At 40.4% G+C, this 15,140-nt stretch overlaps 1 protein-coding gene across 1 annotated transcript in view; it reads right to left on the reverse strand.

Moving 5' to 3' along the window:
* iqca1 (IQ motif containing with AAA domain 1) overlaps nucleotides 1-15,140 on the reverse strand; it is a 99,958-nt gene that overhangs the window by 56,134 nt on the left and 28,684 nt on the right. The window contains exon 9 of the mRNA XM_036569795.1: nucleotides 12,284-12,362. Within this exon, the coding sequence (XP_036425688.1) occupies nucleotides 12,284-12,362 (79 nt within the window). The remainder of the gene's footprint in view (nucleotides 1-12,283; nucleotides 12,363-15,140) is intronic.

Below are 15,140 nucleotides of genomic sequence, written 5' to 3' on the forward strand. Positions count from 1 at the left end.
GGTAAAAGGGGGCTAACAAAGTATGCAGAGAAACAGATGGACTACAGTCTGTAACTGTAGAACTACAAAGTGCACCTATATAGTAAGTGGAGCTGATAAAATGGACAATGAGCGCAGAAACAAGGAGGTCATAATGTTATGCCTGATCGGTGTAATTAACACTGAGGTTTTTAGCATGTATGCTAGCAGAATGAATGGTTGGCTCTACACATGATTCTTAGTAAATGTAGACATTTGTATGAGTGTGTGCATGTACACAGCAGTGTAGTGCATCATTAAGACAGTAAAATAAGTAGTCAATATTCAGAGTCAATATCTTGACACTGATGGCTTCAAACAGTTGAAAACATTGCTAAGCTAGTTTGTGTTTAATGCGACACAAAATATTCCTAGACCTGGAGGCCAAATCCAGCCAGGCCAAAAGCATCAGTAAAAGCCTTTAATATTTTACGCTTGGCCCATTTTTTTGTATTGGCTACTAATGAAATAGCTAGGAAACAAGATGGCCAACCAGGCAATTCGACCACTTTAATAGTTACATACAATGAACAAGAAAGGACAATAAAATTGTTGATCAGAATTATTTATGAAAATTAATCATCTACACAGAGTCCACGATGGTGACAGCTCTACTAAATTTGAATATTTAAGTTTTTTATAACCAAATATTTGTTCCCAGTGTTGCAGCCGAATTTAACTCAATAGTTTTCAGTTCAAGTAACAAAAAATGCCACAAAGGACAAGAAACTTGCATTAGATTCATATAGTCATATGTTGCTTTTTAAAGATAAAACAACAAATATATTTAAAATGTATTAAACATTTTAAAATGTATTACACATCTGAATAATATCTACCGACGGGTGCAACCATCTGGGTCACTATTTATCCACAAACGGCTGGTGTAACTACGAGTTTTAATTGCGGTCAAGCAGATGCACACCTGACTCTACTTGTTTAATCAGTTGGTCTCAGTCATGGATGGAATGAAAACTAGCAGTGATTTGTGGATGAGATGTGTGACCCCTGGTCTAAGCCCTCACTCAGGAGACTGAGTTTGAACCCCAGTGAAGCCACAGCTGTCCATATCTGGGAGCCCAGGAAGGGGAAATGCCTGCTGAGACTGCATGATGGAAAGAGTCCCAGCAAGTGCTGAAAATGACTAAAACAAAGTGTGTAATGTTTACCGAACTGGGATGCAGATATAAGAAATGTGAATTAAGTAAACTTTAGACTAAACTAAGAAGTTTAAGCAGGTGACAAAAAAAATCTACACTTCTGTGCAAAAAATGGGCCAAGCCTGAAATACTAATGGCTTTTATTGATGCTTTTGGCCTAGTTAGAGTCCAGACTTAAGAATATTTGCTGTCACATTAAACACAAACTAGCTTGGCAGTGTTTTTCAGCTGTTTGATGCCATCAGTGCTGAGTGGAGAAATATTGACTCTTCTGTCTGGTTTACCCACAAGATGTCAACATTAAAGTAAATCAAAGGGATAAGCTATCCCATACTAAGTTACTTTATCCATCTGTTTAATTTACTTTATTCAAGTTACTGACTAATGATCTGTTGTTAAGATAATTAAAAGATTAATATTTTGCCTTTTTTGCAAAAGAGTGTACGTTTCGTCAATTTGTTTGGAATATGAACTTCATTTATCTGTTTATAAGTCAGACTTCGTTTGCATAAAGTTGAGAAAATCTCAACTGGTGTTGTTGCTTGATGACTGCTCACCTGTCGCTCTGTCGCCCGCTAATATGTACATAGGGTTAGACCCCAAAATAAGTGGTCTCCAACCCTGATTCTGGAGAGCTACCTTCCTGCAGAGTTTGGTTCCAACCAGTATCCAATAAGCTGCCCCACCCCTTACTTAACATCTATCTTAATACATCTGATCCAGGCAATGAGGGACTTGGGAAGAGGTTAATCAGCTGGAGCAGGTGTGATGAATTGTGGTTGGAACTGGGCTCTGCAGGAAGGAAGCTCTTCAGAACCAGAGTTGGAGACCACTGGTCTAGACTTTGGTTAACATGAACCAGCTAGTTGGTTGCCATCTTCTGCTGGACACTAAGAAGGTTCATTCTGACTGATTTTGATATTTGAGTGTATGTAAGAGTTAGTGAACGGATATCCGGTTAACCACAGCCAAGGAGAAAAGAAATAGTACTTTGAAATCCAAAACAAACTAAGTATGGCTGGAGCTGGAGGATTACTTTTTAGGGGATAGCACTGGTTTTAAGATGCCAGAATATCTAATTAAATTTAGAAGTACGCAGAGAAATACATTTGAAAAGAATTTATCACTGCAAAAAGAAGAGGAAAATTAGTAGTTTTTCACATGTGATTGTGTGGAAGGAGCTAACATGTGAATCCTACATCTGACTTCTTAATCATGTTCTTAACAATGCATCCTTGGCAACTTGCTCTCATTTAGGTGCTTGTATTTTAGAGTGACACAGTGCGATATACATATACACAAACACTAGCAAACTAACATAAAAACGTTTTATTGAATTGTTAATAAACTTTCTCTGTCTTCCTACAACGGAATGGAACAAGTACCCAAACAATGATTTCACCTTTAAAATACTGGCACGTCAAACAGTTAACCAAGCACTCGAGTACCCATGCACTTCCCTATTGGACACTGGAGCAAGAATTTATGTTCAAAACAGATTGTAAAAAGTATTTAATTTTTAATTTCTAATGCACATGTGTAAATGTTTGCATGCCTGAGAGTGAGCATGTCAAACGTGTGGAGGCAGCTAACATGTGTGGGTGTCCAAAGTGTCAGAAAGGCAGTTTGGCAGCAGCTGCGCATTTTTACCAGGCAGAAACAATCATCTGCTTAGTCAGAACCACTACATTCATTGCCAAGTGTACATACATATGCATACATGTACACAACCAGCAAGTTCAGTGAATGGTTGAACCATCATTAAAAGATCTGTCGAAACCCCTTATGCTAAGTGCGCTCGCCTGCACAGCTGTATATAAGCATATCTCTAAATCTCCATTAGCTTCCAGACTGTGATGACAGGGTGAGAGAGAGATGCTTTGCAGCTGTGCAGTGATGTGTCTCGGTGCATCACCGTAATCTCCACGCTGCTTGTCACACGCATGCAGACCCCAATTGAGTCCAGTTCGACCCTGCTCCTCCAAGACATGCTTGACTTTTGCTGATTCAGTGACTGAAACCTTAGCTGCGCTGAAGGACACGCATGTGTTCTTCCACAGAAAGCTCAACCTTAACAACCTCTGCCCACACCGTGATGGCTCTCTTTGAATGCGAGCCCACTCGATGTTGCAATCGTTCAAGAATGGTGTTGACTGATTTGATCTAACAATGGTGACATCTGCGGCTCTGAAAGTTGATGTGGAACATGCTGGTCCATGGAAGTGAATATGGAAAATGGGAAAAACATGCCGTCTCAATTACGCCTCAATCATAGCTGCAAAACGTTCCAGACCACCAGGCCTACAGGTGAGTGTAACGTGTGAGGCACGGGGGCAGGATGTGAGCATGTAATAGCTTTATCAGCCCAAATCCAGGCATTATAGTGGAACTGGGATGCAGGGTTCAGGACACAGTCGATGTGGGCAAATCCAGAATTGTAAACTAACAGAAGCAGGCTAAGGTTAAAACTGGAAACGTTAACTGGAAAGAGGGAACATGCTTGGAAGCAAAGTCCAAGGAATAACCAAGAACTAGGCATCTAAGACAGGGTTTCATTCCAACAAAGTGAGAGCTCACATGATCAGTTGTTTGAAGACTGACCAATTGATTAAACAAGTTGAATCAGACGAGAATCTCCTTGTTTGGAATGAAAACCTACAGCCACACCAGCCCTTGATGGATAAGATTGGACACCCCTGTTCTAAGACATCTAAGGCCTCATCCACACACACCTGGATATTTCAAGAAACTTTTTTAAGAAAGTTTTTCCCTGTTTTCCAAAAAGTCTTAATGAGTGTCTGTGAGTATATATACTGCACAAAATACAGGGTGATTCAAAAAGATTCATCCAATTTCAAAATGATTTATTTCACTTGTAAATCATTACAGATCAATGCAGTGAACTGTAAATGGTTTAAATGAGCATAAAGTTTATTATGTAATTGTAGAAGGTCTCAGTATGAACCTCCTCCAGCTGTACAGACAACATCAACGCCATAGTCAAATTCATCCCATACTGGATTGAGCATGTCGGGTGTCGCTGCACTCACGGCTCTTTCAGTGCGATTTCGGAGATCATCCAGTGTTGTGGAACCAACGACGAACGCTCTGAGCTGTTGGAGCTTCACTGTCCACGAAAATCACACTGCACAGTTATGACGGATTCACTCTTATTGAAGTGGAGAACACAAAACAGTTTCTGCTCAGGGGTCTCATCTCCTCTCAGACTGAAGGGAGCCATCTTCCACTGACAGTCAGAAACTCTATGACCCCCTCTTTCAATTGGATTGTGATTGGTTCCTAGGTGCCTCACGTTTGTAAAAATATGGCGCTTTGAAATCGGATGATGAATGTTTTTGAATCACCCTGTATAGAGCGCTAAAGCTGAGATTTTCTAACAATGTAACCATGGCAAAATACAAACCCTGCGGACTTTGACTTGCAGATTGTTAGACTACCAAAATTTGATATTTCACACAGAAGTCTGATTTCTGCTAGAAAACAGAAGCTTAAAGAGCGAAAGACCACAGCTACACCACAGTCTCTGATCAGGCAGAGAGTTTTTTAGCTCTTCACTCCCTTTAAATAATAGACTTAGGATTTATTTAAATTCTTGGTCTTCAAGACATAGAATCATTATATTTTTAATTTCTAAAGATATTTTTAATATTTGCCATTGAGGTGACAACCTGTTTACAAGAACTGCTCGCAGTACATCCTGATGCCTCCTCACTAGGGTTTAATGAAAAAGTAAAGCCAAATGAAATTCTATACTTGTTTTTTCCTCCAAAATCACCCCAAATTTGCTGAGCACACTGTTACAACCCAGTCATCAGTCATAGGTCAACAGCTGCAGACATGCACAAGCTATGGCATGATGTCAACAATTTCAAAAAAGCTGCGATTTGCCCATCTACACCACTCATCTACACCACCAATATTACTACGTGAATAGCTCTAACATACTATGAGAACTCCATAGGGATGCTGGCAGAAATTAGCCTTATTGTACAGTTGTTTTTTTCTAATGTTTGACCTGTTTGACATGTATGGCCTAAACTGAAGGCCTAGCTCTCTTAGATAGGCAAAGTTTAGAGAAAACCTTTTCTTCTCATTAGAAAGCAAACCGGCCAATGTGGTACATAAAAACAACCCAAACCTGGCCCAGATTTGGGTAGCAGGTTGGGTATCAGATCTCTAAAACACTGGTACACTATGGAAAGCACAAGGTAGGCACAAAATAGGACTACACATACACACAGACTTATAACAAAATGAAACACAGGTGGGGATGAGGAGGCATAGCTGGAACATTCCAGATGTGATCCCCAGGAGGGGGAACCCGTGACATTGAATGGCACAGCTAATGCAAGAGGAGATGAATCACAGGCCACAGGGAGGAGAAGCAGTACTGTGATGGCTGACAAAGCACAGGGCCTCACCTTCACCCTCATCCACACCCATGCCCTTACCCTCACCCTCTCTCATCCTTCCGACAGGCCTGCCAGAAAATGACGGACGAGCTATTCTATGATAAGAGAGCTTGAACTCACAGCCCTTACCATTCTATCACTGATAAACTCTGACAGGCAAACCTACAGTTATGGACAGTTTTGGGTGAAGGGATTACCACCGATCCCTCTGTGCTTTAGCAAAATGCAGGCATGTATGCAGAGCTTTGGGGCCAAGAAAGGAAAAGATTTGGAGAAGTGTTGCTATAGTTAAGGAGTCTGATAGCATAATCCATCCTTCTCCTGGAGATCGTCCTTCCTGCATACTTTAGCTCCAACCCTAATCAACCCCACCTAACCCTCCTGGTCATCATTTGTACCAGTAAAGGTCCTTGGGCAAGATTTTAACACTGCATTCACCTAACATTGTACGTTGCTATGGATAGGATACCTATACACGTATAGACAGAAACATAGACACGTAGATTTGAATCAAAATGCTATGATGATTTTATTTCATTCGTTTTTCATTTTTTCAATAGTTATTACTGAGGAGATTATATATAATGTAATTGGCCTGCTTAAGGAAAGGGAAGTCAAAAGAAGTGAAAATACAGGAGTTCCTGGGAGAAAATCATTCTTGCTTCAGATCTTAACAAAAAATCCACGGGTGTTTCTATCCACACTTCCACTGTGAGAAGACAAGAAGACATTTTGCAAATAAAGAAACGCTGGGGCTCTCAGAACAATGGGTTGACCACCTCACTCCATGCATCTTGAGTATCAGGATTAATACAAGTGTAAACGCACCCACGATGCATTTACAACAGATATAAATCTCATCACTCAAATCACTTCAGGAGGTTTTCTGAAATGTATTTGAGCCACATGTTATAGCAATGTAAACAAATCCATCTCTCCAAGAAACATTCGACAACCAAAACACCTCCCAATACAACCGAAACTCCTCCTCATGCAGTAAATCACTGGGCATGTGATCCGTGTCTATGAGGAAGATGGAGGACACACATGGTTGGTGACCAGACGAAACAAAATGCTTAATAGCAATATGGACCGACACGACTGTGCAAAACAAACTGCAATTGAAGAGGCTGAACTGATAAACAGTTGGTAACTTGTTGCTGCATAATGAGCAGATGTGCAAATTCCATGCCCATACAGCACTGGGACTTCTGCCCGACTAACCGGAGACGTGTTTGACTACTAAATGTCACATTCTAGTCACATGATGTGACCTGATGTAAACAGGACCTAAGACTGAACTTTGGAGGTGTGAAAAAAAAAATCCAAATTTCTTTAAACAACTGAAAGCAAGTCTCCCAAAAAGAATGGAAGCTGTAATAAAAGCAAAGGATGAACATACTGAAATATTTATTTAGGCGAAACACTGAAATATTTTATATATATTGATTTGTTAAGGGGCGGCATGGTGGCGCTGTCGCTTCACAGCAAGAAGGGCCCCTGGCCGGGCAAGAGTGGAGTGCGGGGTTCTCCCCGTGTCCGGTGGGTTTTCTGCGGATGCTCCGTTTTCCTCCTACAGTCCAAACTTTATGTACAACCCCGCTTCCAAAAAAGTTGGGACGCTGTGCAAAATGTAAATAAAAATAGAATGCAAAGATTTGCAAATCATGTAAACCATTTTTTTAAAGGAAAATGCTACAAAGACAACATATCAAATGTTGAAACTGAGAAATTGTATTGTTTTTCAAAAATACATGCCCATTTAGAATCTTTTGCCAACAACACGTTCCAAAAAAGTTGGGACGGGGGCCTGTTTACCACTGTGTTTCATCACCTCTTCTTTTAACAACACTCTGTAAGCATTTGGGAACTGAGGAGACACTGCTGTAGTTTTGAAAATGAAATATTTTCACATTCTTGTTTGATACAGGGTTTCAGCTGTTCAACAGTTCAAGTATTTTTCATTTGATAATGTGCCAAATGTTTTCAGTTGTGACAGGTCTGGACTGCACACAGGTCAGTTTAGCACTCAGACTCTCTTAATATGGAGCAATGCTGTTGGAATACATGCAGAATGTGGTTTGGCATTTTCTTTCCTGAAATAAGCAAGGCCTTCTCTGAAAAAGACGTTGTCTGGATGGCAGCATATTGTCAGAACCTGTATGTATCATTCAGCATTAATGGTGCCTTCACAGATGTGTACATCACCCATGCCATGTGCACTAATGCCCCCCTATACCATCATGAATACTGGCTTTTGAACTGTGCACTGATAACAAGCTCAGTGGTCTTTAGCCTGGAGGACACAGTGTCCATGATTTCCAAAACAATTTCAAATGTTGATTCATCAGACCACAGGACACTTTTCCACTTCACCTGAGTCGATTTCAAATGAGCTCAGCCCAGAGAAGGTGGCAGCATTTCTGGATCTTGTTTATGTACAGTTTTTGGCCTTGTCCCTTGCATACAGAGACTTCTCCAGATTCTCTTTTATTGATATTATGTACTGTAGATGATGAAATCCACATGTTCTTTGCTATTTTACGTTGCAAAACTATTTGATCATGCAGTCTTTCACAAAGTGGTGAACTCCTCCTCATCTTTACTTCTGAAAGACTCCGCCTCTCTGAGATGCTTTTATACCCAATCATGTTACTGACCTGTTGCCAATTAACTTTCAGGTGTTTTTTTTAGCATTGCACAACTTTACCAGCCTTTGTTGCCCCCCGTCCCAACTTTTTTGGAACATGTTGTTGGCATCAAACTTAAAATGGGCATATATTTTTCAAAAAAACAATACAATTTCTCAGTTTCAACATTTGATATGTTGTCTTTGTACTATTTTCTATGAAATATAGGGTTTAAATGATTTGCACATCATTGCATTTTGTTTTTATTTACATTTTGCACAGCATCCCAACTTTTCTGAAAATGTGGTTGTAAATGTGGACATGATAGGTTGTGCTTTCTGTTGTTACATTCTACTAAATATATAAATGCAAATGTAGAGTGCAACTGACAGATTTTCACTTTGATCTCACTGCTGTGTCAACTGCTCCCCATGGACACATTCATGTATACACATACTTGCACGCAAGATTTGTGGACGTCCCCTGCTCTCTCCTGCCACCACGGGTCAGTGGTACACAGAAGCATGGCCTGGAATTCTCACTACCTGCTAAAAAATCACTTCCTTAAATCCCTAGCCAAACAGGAAGAGGTTCTCCTTGCTGTTAAAGAAACACGTTCATGCTGTCAGGGGTGTTGGAGGTGGTCATATTGATTTGTCATTGGGCACACCACAGTGGAACTATGACTACAGCGAAATACATGTGTTTAGAAGGTGAACTCTGTGGCCTTGAGGCTCAGAAGTAGCCAGCATGAGGCAGTTGGCTGAAGAGCAACGAGGAGTTCATGCAGCATATGACTTGTAGAAGCATCATGATGAAACAATAGTTCTTTCCTAGCCAAAGCTGAGGGGCATGTGCTAACACTTCTCATTAACCCCCACCCAGAAAGCTGGAGATCACCAGCAGCCATTATTACGCATGATGTACCAGTGGGAATATTGAAGCAGGACCTGAATGATCTATTATTTCTTATTATTTTATAAGACCGGACACATTTGGATGGGTAGCATGCTAGTTTTGGATGAGGCTGGACTTGGATTTTTCCTCCAGTTATGGAATTCACAAGGAAGAAGTGGGATACTGTCAAAAATAAAGGTGCTAAAAAGGTTTCTTTGGCGTGATGCCATATAAGAATCACTTTTAGGTTCCCCAAAGAACCCATCAATGGATTGTTCATTTAAGAACCAATTTTGTAAATGAGTGCGAGTATAAAGAACCTTTTTAAATTTCTATGTACCCCCACATAATAAAAAATCCCAAAATCTGAGTTCATTCTTAACTTATTGGAGTGAGAAATGGAAGTCTGGACCTGCTAGAGGATCCTAGGAGTTTAAGGGATTAAAGGTTTTTCCTAGAACCAAGAACCATTTAGAAACCTTAATTTTTAAGATGAAAAAAGAGGTACACTGGACTCTCGACTGGGCTCTGAATTTTCACTTGTTTGTTTTTCAAATATTGCAATATTTACAAGTATTAAATTCACTGTTTTTCAAGATGTAAAGAAAAGTAGGACACATAACCACAATAAGCAGCATAGTTATAAGTAAATGCAATGTCTCAATGGCTACTCAGCATAAATATATAGAAAACAATAGTTTTCTACCTGGGAATTGTGAGAAAAAGAAAAGGTACATAAGCTTATATTTTTGACTTAACTGTAAGAATGTTATTTCCACAAAATCCCCCCTACATCTGATATCCTAACCTCTATTTGAAGCTAAAACATTTCTAAAAAGTTTCTAAAAGTTTCTAAAAGTTTCCGGTGTGACTGCAGTGCAGCGCTTAGCCAAGCAGTTAGTAGATAATTAGTTAACAGGCAAACTAGCAGCTTACTTATGTATGTATCAACATTATGTGATTACTAGCTTAGTTTATATTTAGAATGCAGGCTTTTGTTATGTTCTTTGGACAGAATCTGAGGTTTGGTAAACAGGTGAGTGTCAGTGTGAGGAGGTACAGGCCTTAGTTTTGGCGTCAGAAGGTACTTAGGAAAAGGTAATGAAAACGTGAGAGGCTACAGTTGGGCTTGAGAACCATCTGGACTGCTCTTGACCCCACCTTTGACACAGCCCTATCATTAGTGGGTACTTCACTGTACTTCAGACACCTCTGTGCTCAGAAATAACAGAGAAACACACTCAGGCAGCAACCCCCACTCACCCAATACACTTCAAACAGGTAGCAGAGAAACAGTCATGACACAATGGACAGACAGGCCTTTGGTTTGAAAGTTCGCTCATTTTGAGTCAGAAAACGACGAGATGCACTTCTTAAAATCTAAAATACAGATCTAATTCAATAACACTATGAGATTTGCAGTTTCATAGCTTTGCTTCAGTGGTGTGGTGGCTGAGCGGGTGGCAGTTTCTAAGTAAAGCAATGTCTTTTCTGTGCTTTTCACAGACAGATCAAATCAAGCCCAAAATACAGAGTGACATCTAGCAGCAGTCCAAGGCCCAGGCCGGGCAAAGCCTATACAGGGGCCGAAGTAGCCACAGCCTGGGTAGAAATTAGCCAACTAGCAAGTGATCTACCTAAGTTAGCTAAAGTGCTGATGAAGTAGGTAGATTAACATTAGGTAAAAGTGTAATTTTTATCAGAGAAAGTATACTGTAGTTTCAGAATTATAGAAAGCAACTTAAAATCACTCTTTCAGTTACCAAGATAATTAGCTTCATGGTTTTATGTGAGCTACTTCAACAACACTGGCTAACATTCGCCCAACCTGGGGCTTCCCCACCCAAGTTGAGCCTAAATTTGCTCAGCCCAGGGATTGGTCTGTGGGGCTGCAGGTAGATACCAGAAATGTACATTTTGTCTAATTTTGATATTTGAGTACCCATAAGAGTTAATAATTGATCCAGTTATCCGAGGGAAAGGAAATTAAGTACTTAAGCTAAAATGAATGTATTGCTTTACTCTTCTAGATGATAAGTGTTAAGAGGCTAAACAAAACTAAACAATAGCAGCAAGCAGAGGAATACGTTTGAAAACGTGTTTTATTATTCAAAAAAGGTGAGGAAAAATTTTGAGTTTTCATGTTGGATGAGTAATAGAAGCTGCCTCTTCAGATGTGCGCTAAAGCTAACTGCTACAACACTGGATGCTAATGAGGACTTGCCGTCTTACATAAGGTCTTTGTGTAACGTGTGCTAACATGTTATTTTGTCAAAATATACTGTTTGTCAAATATATTTCCACTGTTTGTGGACCTCATTGGTGAAAAACAGAATAAGACAGAATGCGTTCCATGCTGGTTTATGCTGGTCAAGTGCTGGTTTAACCAGCACACCAACATCTAAAACACAACATATGCTGGTTTTGCTGGTGGCCAGTGATGCTGGTCTATGCTGTTTTTCTTTTTTTTTTTCTAACAGGGCTTGCTAATGTTAGCTAGAGCAGTTAGCCAAGTAAGCTGCGCTACATCTGTCTTCTCAGTCCTTAATGTCCTCAATGATGCTGTTTTGGGTCAAACAGTGTGATACATACATACATACATACACAAATATGGGCAAAACCATAACATTTTACAGTCTTATTTTAGCATAAAACATAAAATTTACTGAATCTTTATGCTCTATATTTTCTATGTCTTCCTGTGATGGAACAGAACAGATACCTGAATAGTGATTTAAGTATTCAGATATCAGCACCTTAACAGTTAACCCCTTAAAATCACAGGCTTATTACATACTAAGGTTTAATAATCAGTAACTGAAGGGACTTCAATGCAAATCTGAGTTATTCGTATGATATAGCAGTGCGTAATACAACTCTGAGCCCGCTGGTGGGCCCTGGCCATTTCTGGGGTTAACCAAGCACTTGTGTACTCATGCATATCTCTTTAGATACTACTGAAGATACAGACACAGATCTATTTCACATTGTTTGTAGGTGAGTACACAGTAGATCGGTCTCCCCAGAGGTGTGTATAGGCCGTATACCTGCGTATATGAACCATTTGAAACACTGTGCAATGATTAACACCAGCTTTGGTTTGTTTTTTAAATAATTTGGCCATTTTATGTCTTTTCTCACTCACCTCTGTACAGCTTAGCTCCTTCAGTCACAGTGGGCAGGAAGTTGCTGGGGCTCATCTTCCAGCCCTTTTCCTCATCCTTCTGCAAAACACACAAGAATGCTGTCTGTATCATCTGCTCTGCCATGTTCATTCATTACCTCATGTGCAGTTCGTTGAACCCTTGACTTTAGAGGCAGCAAGTAATGGAGAAGGCCTTTGAGAGTGATCAAGAACATTTCAAGGCGAGTTATGGATACTTCTGTTGAAAAGTGGGCCAATATCACGCAAGCAGAGATCAAAGCTAGTCTCCAGGCCAGGGGATGCTCTGTCATGCTGCGATGCAGGACCGTGCCCAGCGCTGCCGGTTTAATGATGTCCATCCACGGTAGGGGAGCAGGGCGCAGTGCTGAGAGTGTGATTTACAACACCTCATGTTTTGCTTCCCCTCAGTCAGGGGCCGCACATTAAAAGCTAATCACTGTCCCCACACACTCGCGTAAATGTTTGCTTTGTGCGGTGCAGGTCTGCGTTTGGGAGGGCCGAGCGTGTTTTCAGAAGGAATAAGGCGACCTGACACACTTTGCTTTATGACTGGTCTCCTTTTAAACACATTTCTCCATTAGCAGTTAATGGGCCCCAAAAGACAGAGAAATCCGTCCAAAAATATGGAAGAATCTTAAGTGGTCTATAATACGTCCCTATGATATATGGCTGCTCTCATGGCATGAGGCAGGACATTTCTTTATGGATCTAGCAGGCTCTAGCAGGCTTTATTCAAGGAGCATGGTGCTACCCTAGAGGGGCAAACAAATTCCTGGCCCAAGCTGAAATGAATTCAGGCAGTTGGTTAAGGCGTAGTAAATACTGGTTAGCCCCAGTCTGGGTGACTCCCTTGTTCTCTCGTCATGCTGTTTTTATTAGACACAGTAGCTCTCACTTCATCACTCCACCGCCAGGGCCCTGCCTCGTTATACGTTATGTATTACCACAGTTCATTTCAATATAAGCGGCGGCTTTTAAGAGCCACTAGAAAAAAAAGTGAAGTTGGTAACTTCAAGAGAGAGCAATTCCGAGAGCTTTGTGAAAAAATTCCCTCTAATGACCTTTCAGAGCCTCTCGACTTTCGCCAGGAAGTGCGAGTTTTGAAGAGGTTCAAATCTGACCTTTCACATCACTCAGTGCAGGTATCAATGACTCAGCTCCGCAATGAGAATTACAGGTGCACTTATTAAACAGAGCGGGAACAAAGGCTCTATTCTACAAGCTCTAGACTGCAGTCAATCACTGTGAGGGGGCATTTGTAATGCTTGACTGCTCTGCAGTAACTACCGGTCTTAATGCAACACGCCAAAGCCAGTGCACCGTGGAATGAATGCTTGTAGACATACTATGTAGGATTTAATGAGCATGTGAAAGTGTTATGATTGAATAGTACGAGATACATTACTGAGCAAAATTCAGAGACCACCTTTCATTTATTTAAGTACAAGTTATTCATTTTTGAGGAGATATTTCTGAGGATTAGAAATAAGATGCATGTAAATACAACGTGGAAATGCGCAGAAATAAGTGAAAAAAAAAAGCCTAAATTGGATTGTTCAAAAAATTACTACAAAATGTGGAGAAAGTAAGACTCCTAACAACCATTCAAGACCTGGTAGACCACCAACACTGTCACCATCTGATAAACAGTTAAAGCTTTCCTTTTAGAGAGACGGGAGAACAGAGCTCCCCTTTCATCTCCAGATCTGAAAAATCCACAGGTGTTTCTGTCCATCCTTCCACTGTGAGAAGAAGACTCAGCACTATGAGTATGAAAGGATGTGTAGCTGTCAAGATGCCCTCGCGAAAAAAAGGAAACAGACAAAACACAAGAAAAAACAGACAAAATAGCTGCTAATGTTCTCACAACAACAGATTCACAATCCCAGAACAGTAGCCACGTTTACATGCAGCCTAATAATCCGTTAATAATCCGACTAATAGCTCAATCGGAATAGAATACGTCCATGTAACCAACTCAATAGGAATAGTCTAGTCAGATTGAGGCCATTCGGGATACAATTTCTATCCGATTGATCGAGGTGGGTAATCCTGTAAATAATCCATTAAATAGACGAATAATATCTGTGTAAACGCCTGTATCTGATTACATTCCCTATCAGAAAGTTTAAGTCCGTTCTGATCATGTTCGTTGCGTCATAGTGAAAGTTTATACCGTTCAACATGGTGGAGCAGAAACTGGTCTGCAGAGGAGACGAAGTTTATGCTCTGGTCTTTAAAAGACGGCGGTGGGACGGACGTCCAGCTTATGTGTCTCAGAACACGACGTCTTCCTCTCGGCCTTCTTTAATAAGGACATGTGAAGGACATTTTCCTGAGTCTGACATCATTTTAAAGCAATTATAAACACAAGCACTGCTCACTGCTGCTCATCTCACTCTGACTGGACTCACGTGATGCTGGTTGTCATGGTAACGTCTACACTAAGTGGTTCTCTACGCATGCGCGTCATTTTGGATCTGATTACTTGTAGTGAGCATGTAAACAGAGATTTTCCATCAGATTATTGAGTAGAGTGAGAATAAACACCTCAGTCTTCATCTATAATCGGAATTTATTCAGTCGGATTGCATGTAAACACAGACACAGCTTGTTTGGAATTACTCGAGAAGCAGAAAATGCAGCTTCTAAGACTGAACGTTGGAGTGTTAGAAGCTGTTCATATATATGCAAATATAGAAATTCAGTTCAACAAAGCTGGAATTCCACTAAGTTTCTGTACAATCAAATGGTTATGATGTAAACAAAGTCAAAGCAAACAAAGTCAAAGCAAAGTCAGAGTGGTTGGGTGTAAAATCCTCAATTCTAGACAAGT

The sequence above is a fragment of the Colossoma macropomum genome, unplaced genomic scaffold (genome assembly GCF_904425465.1).
Source record: "Colossoma macropomum unplaced genomic scaffold, Colossoma_macropomum, whole genome shotgun sequence".
Taxonomy (NCBI): Eukaryota; Metazoa; Chordata; class Actinopteri; order Characiformes; family Serrasalmidae; genus Colossoma; species Colossoma macropomum.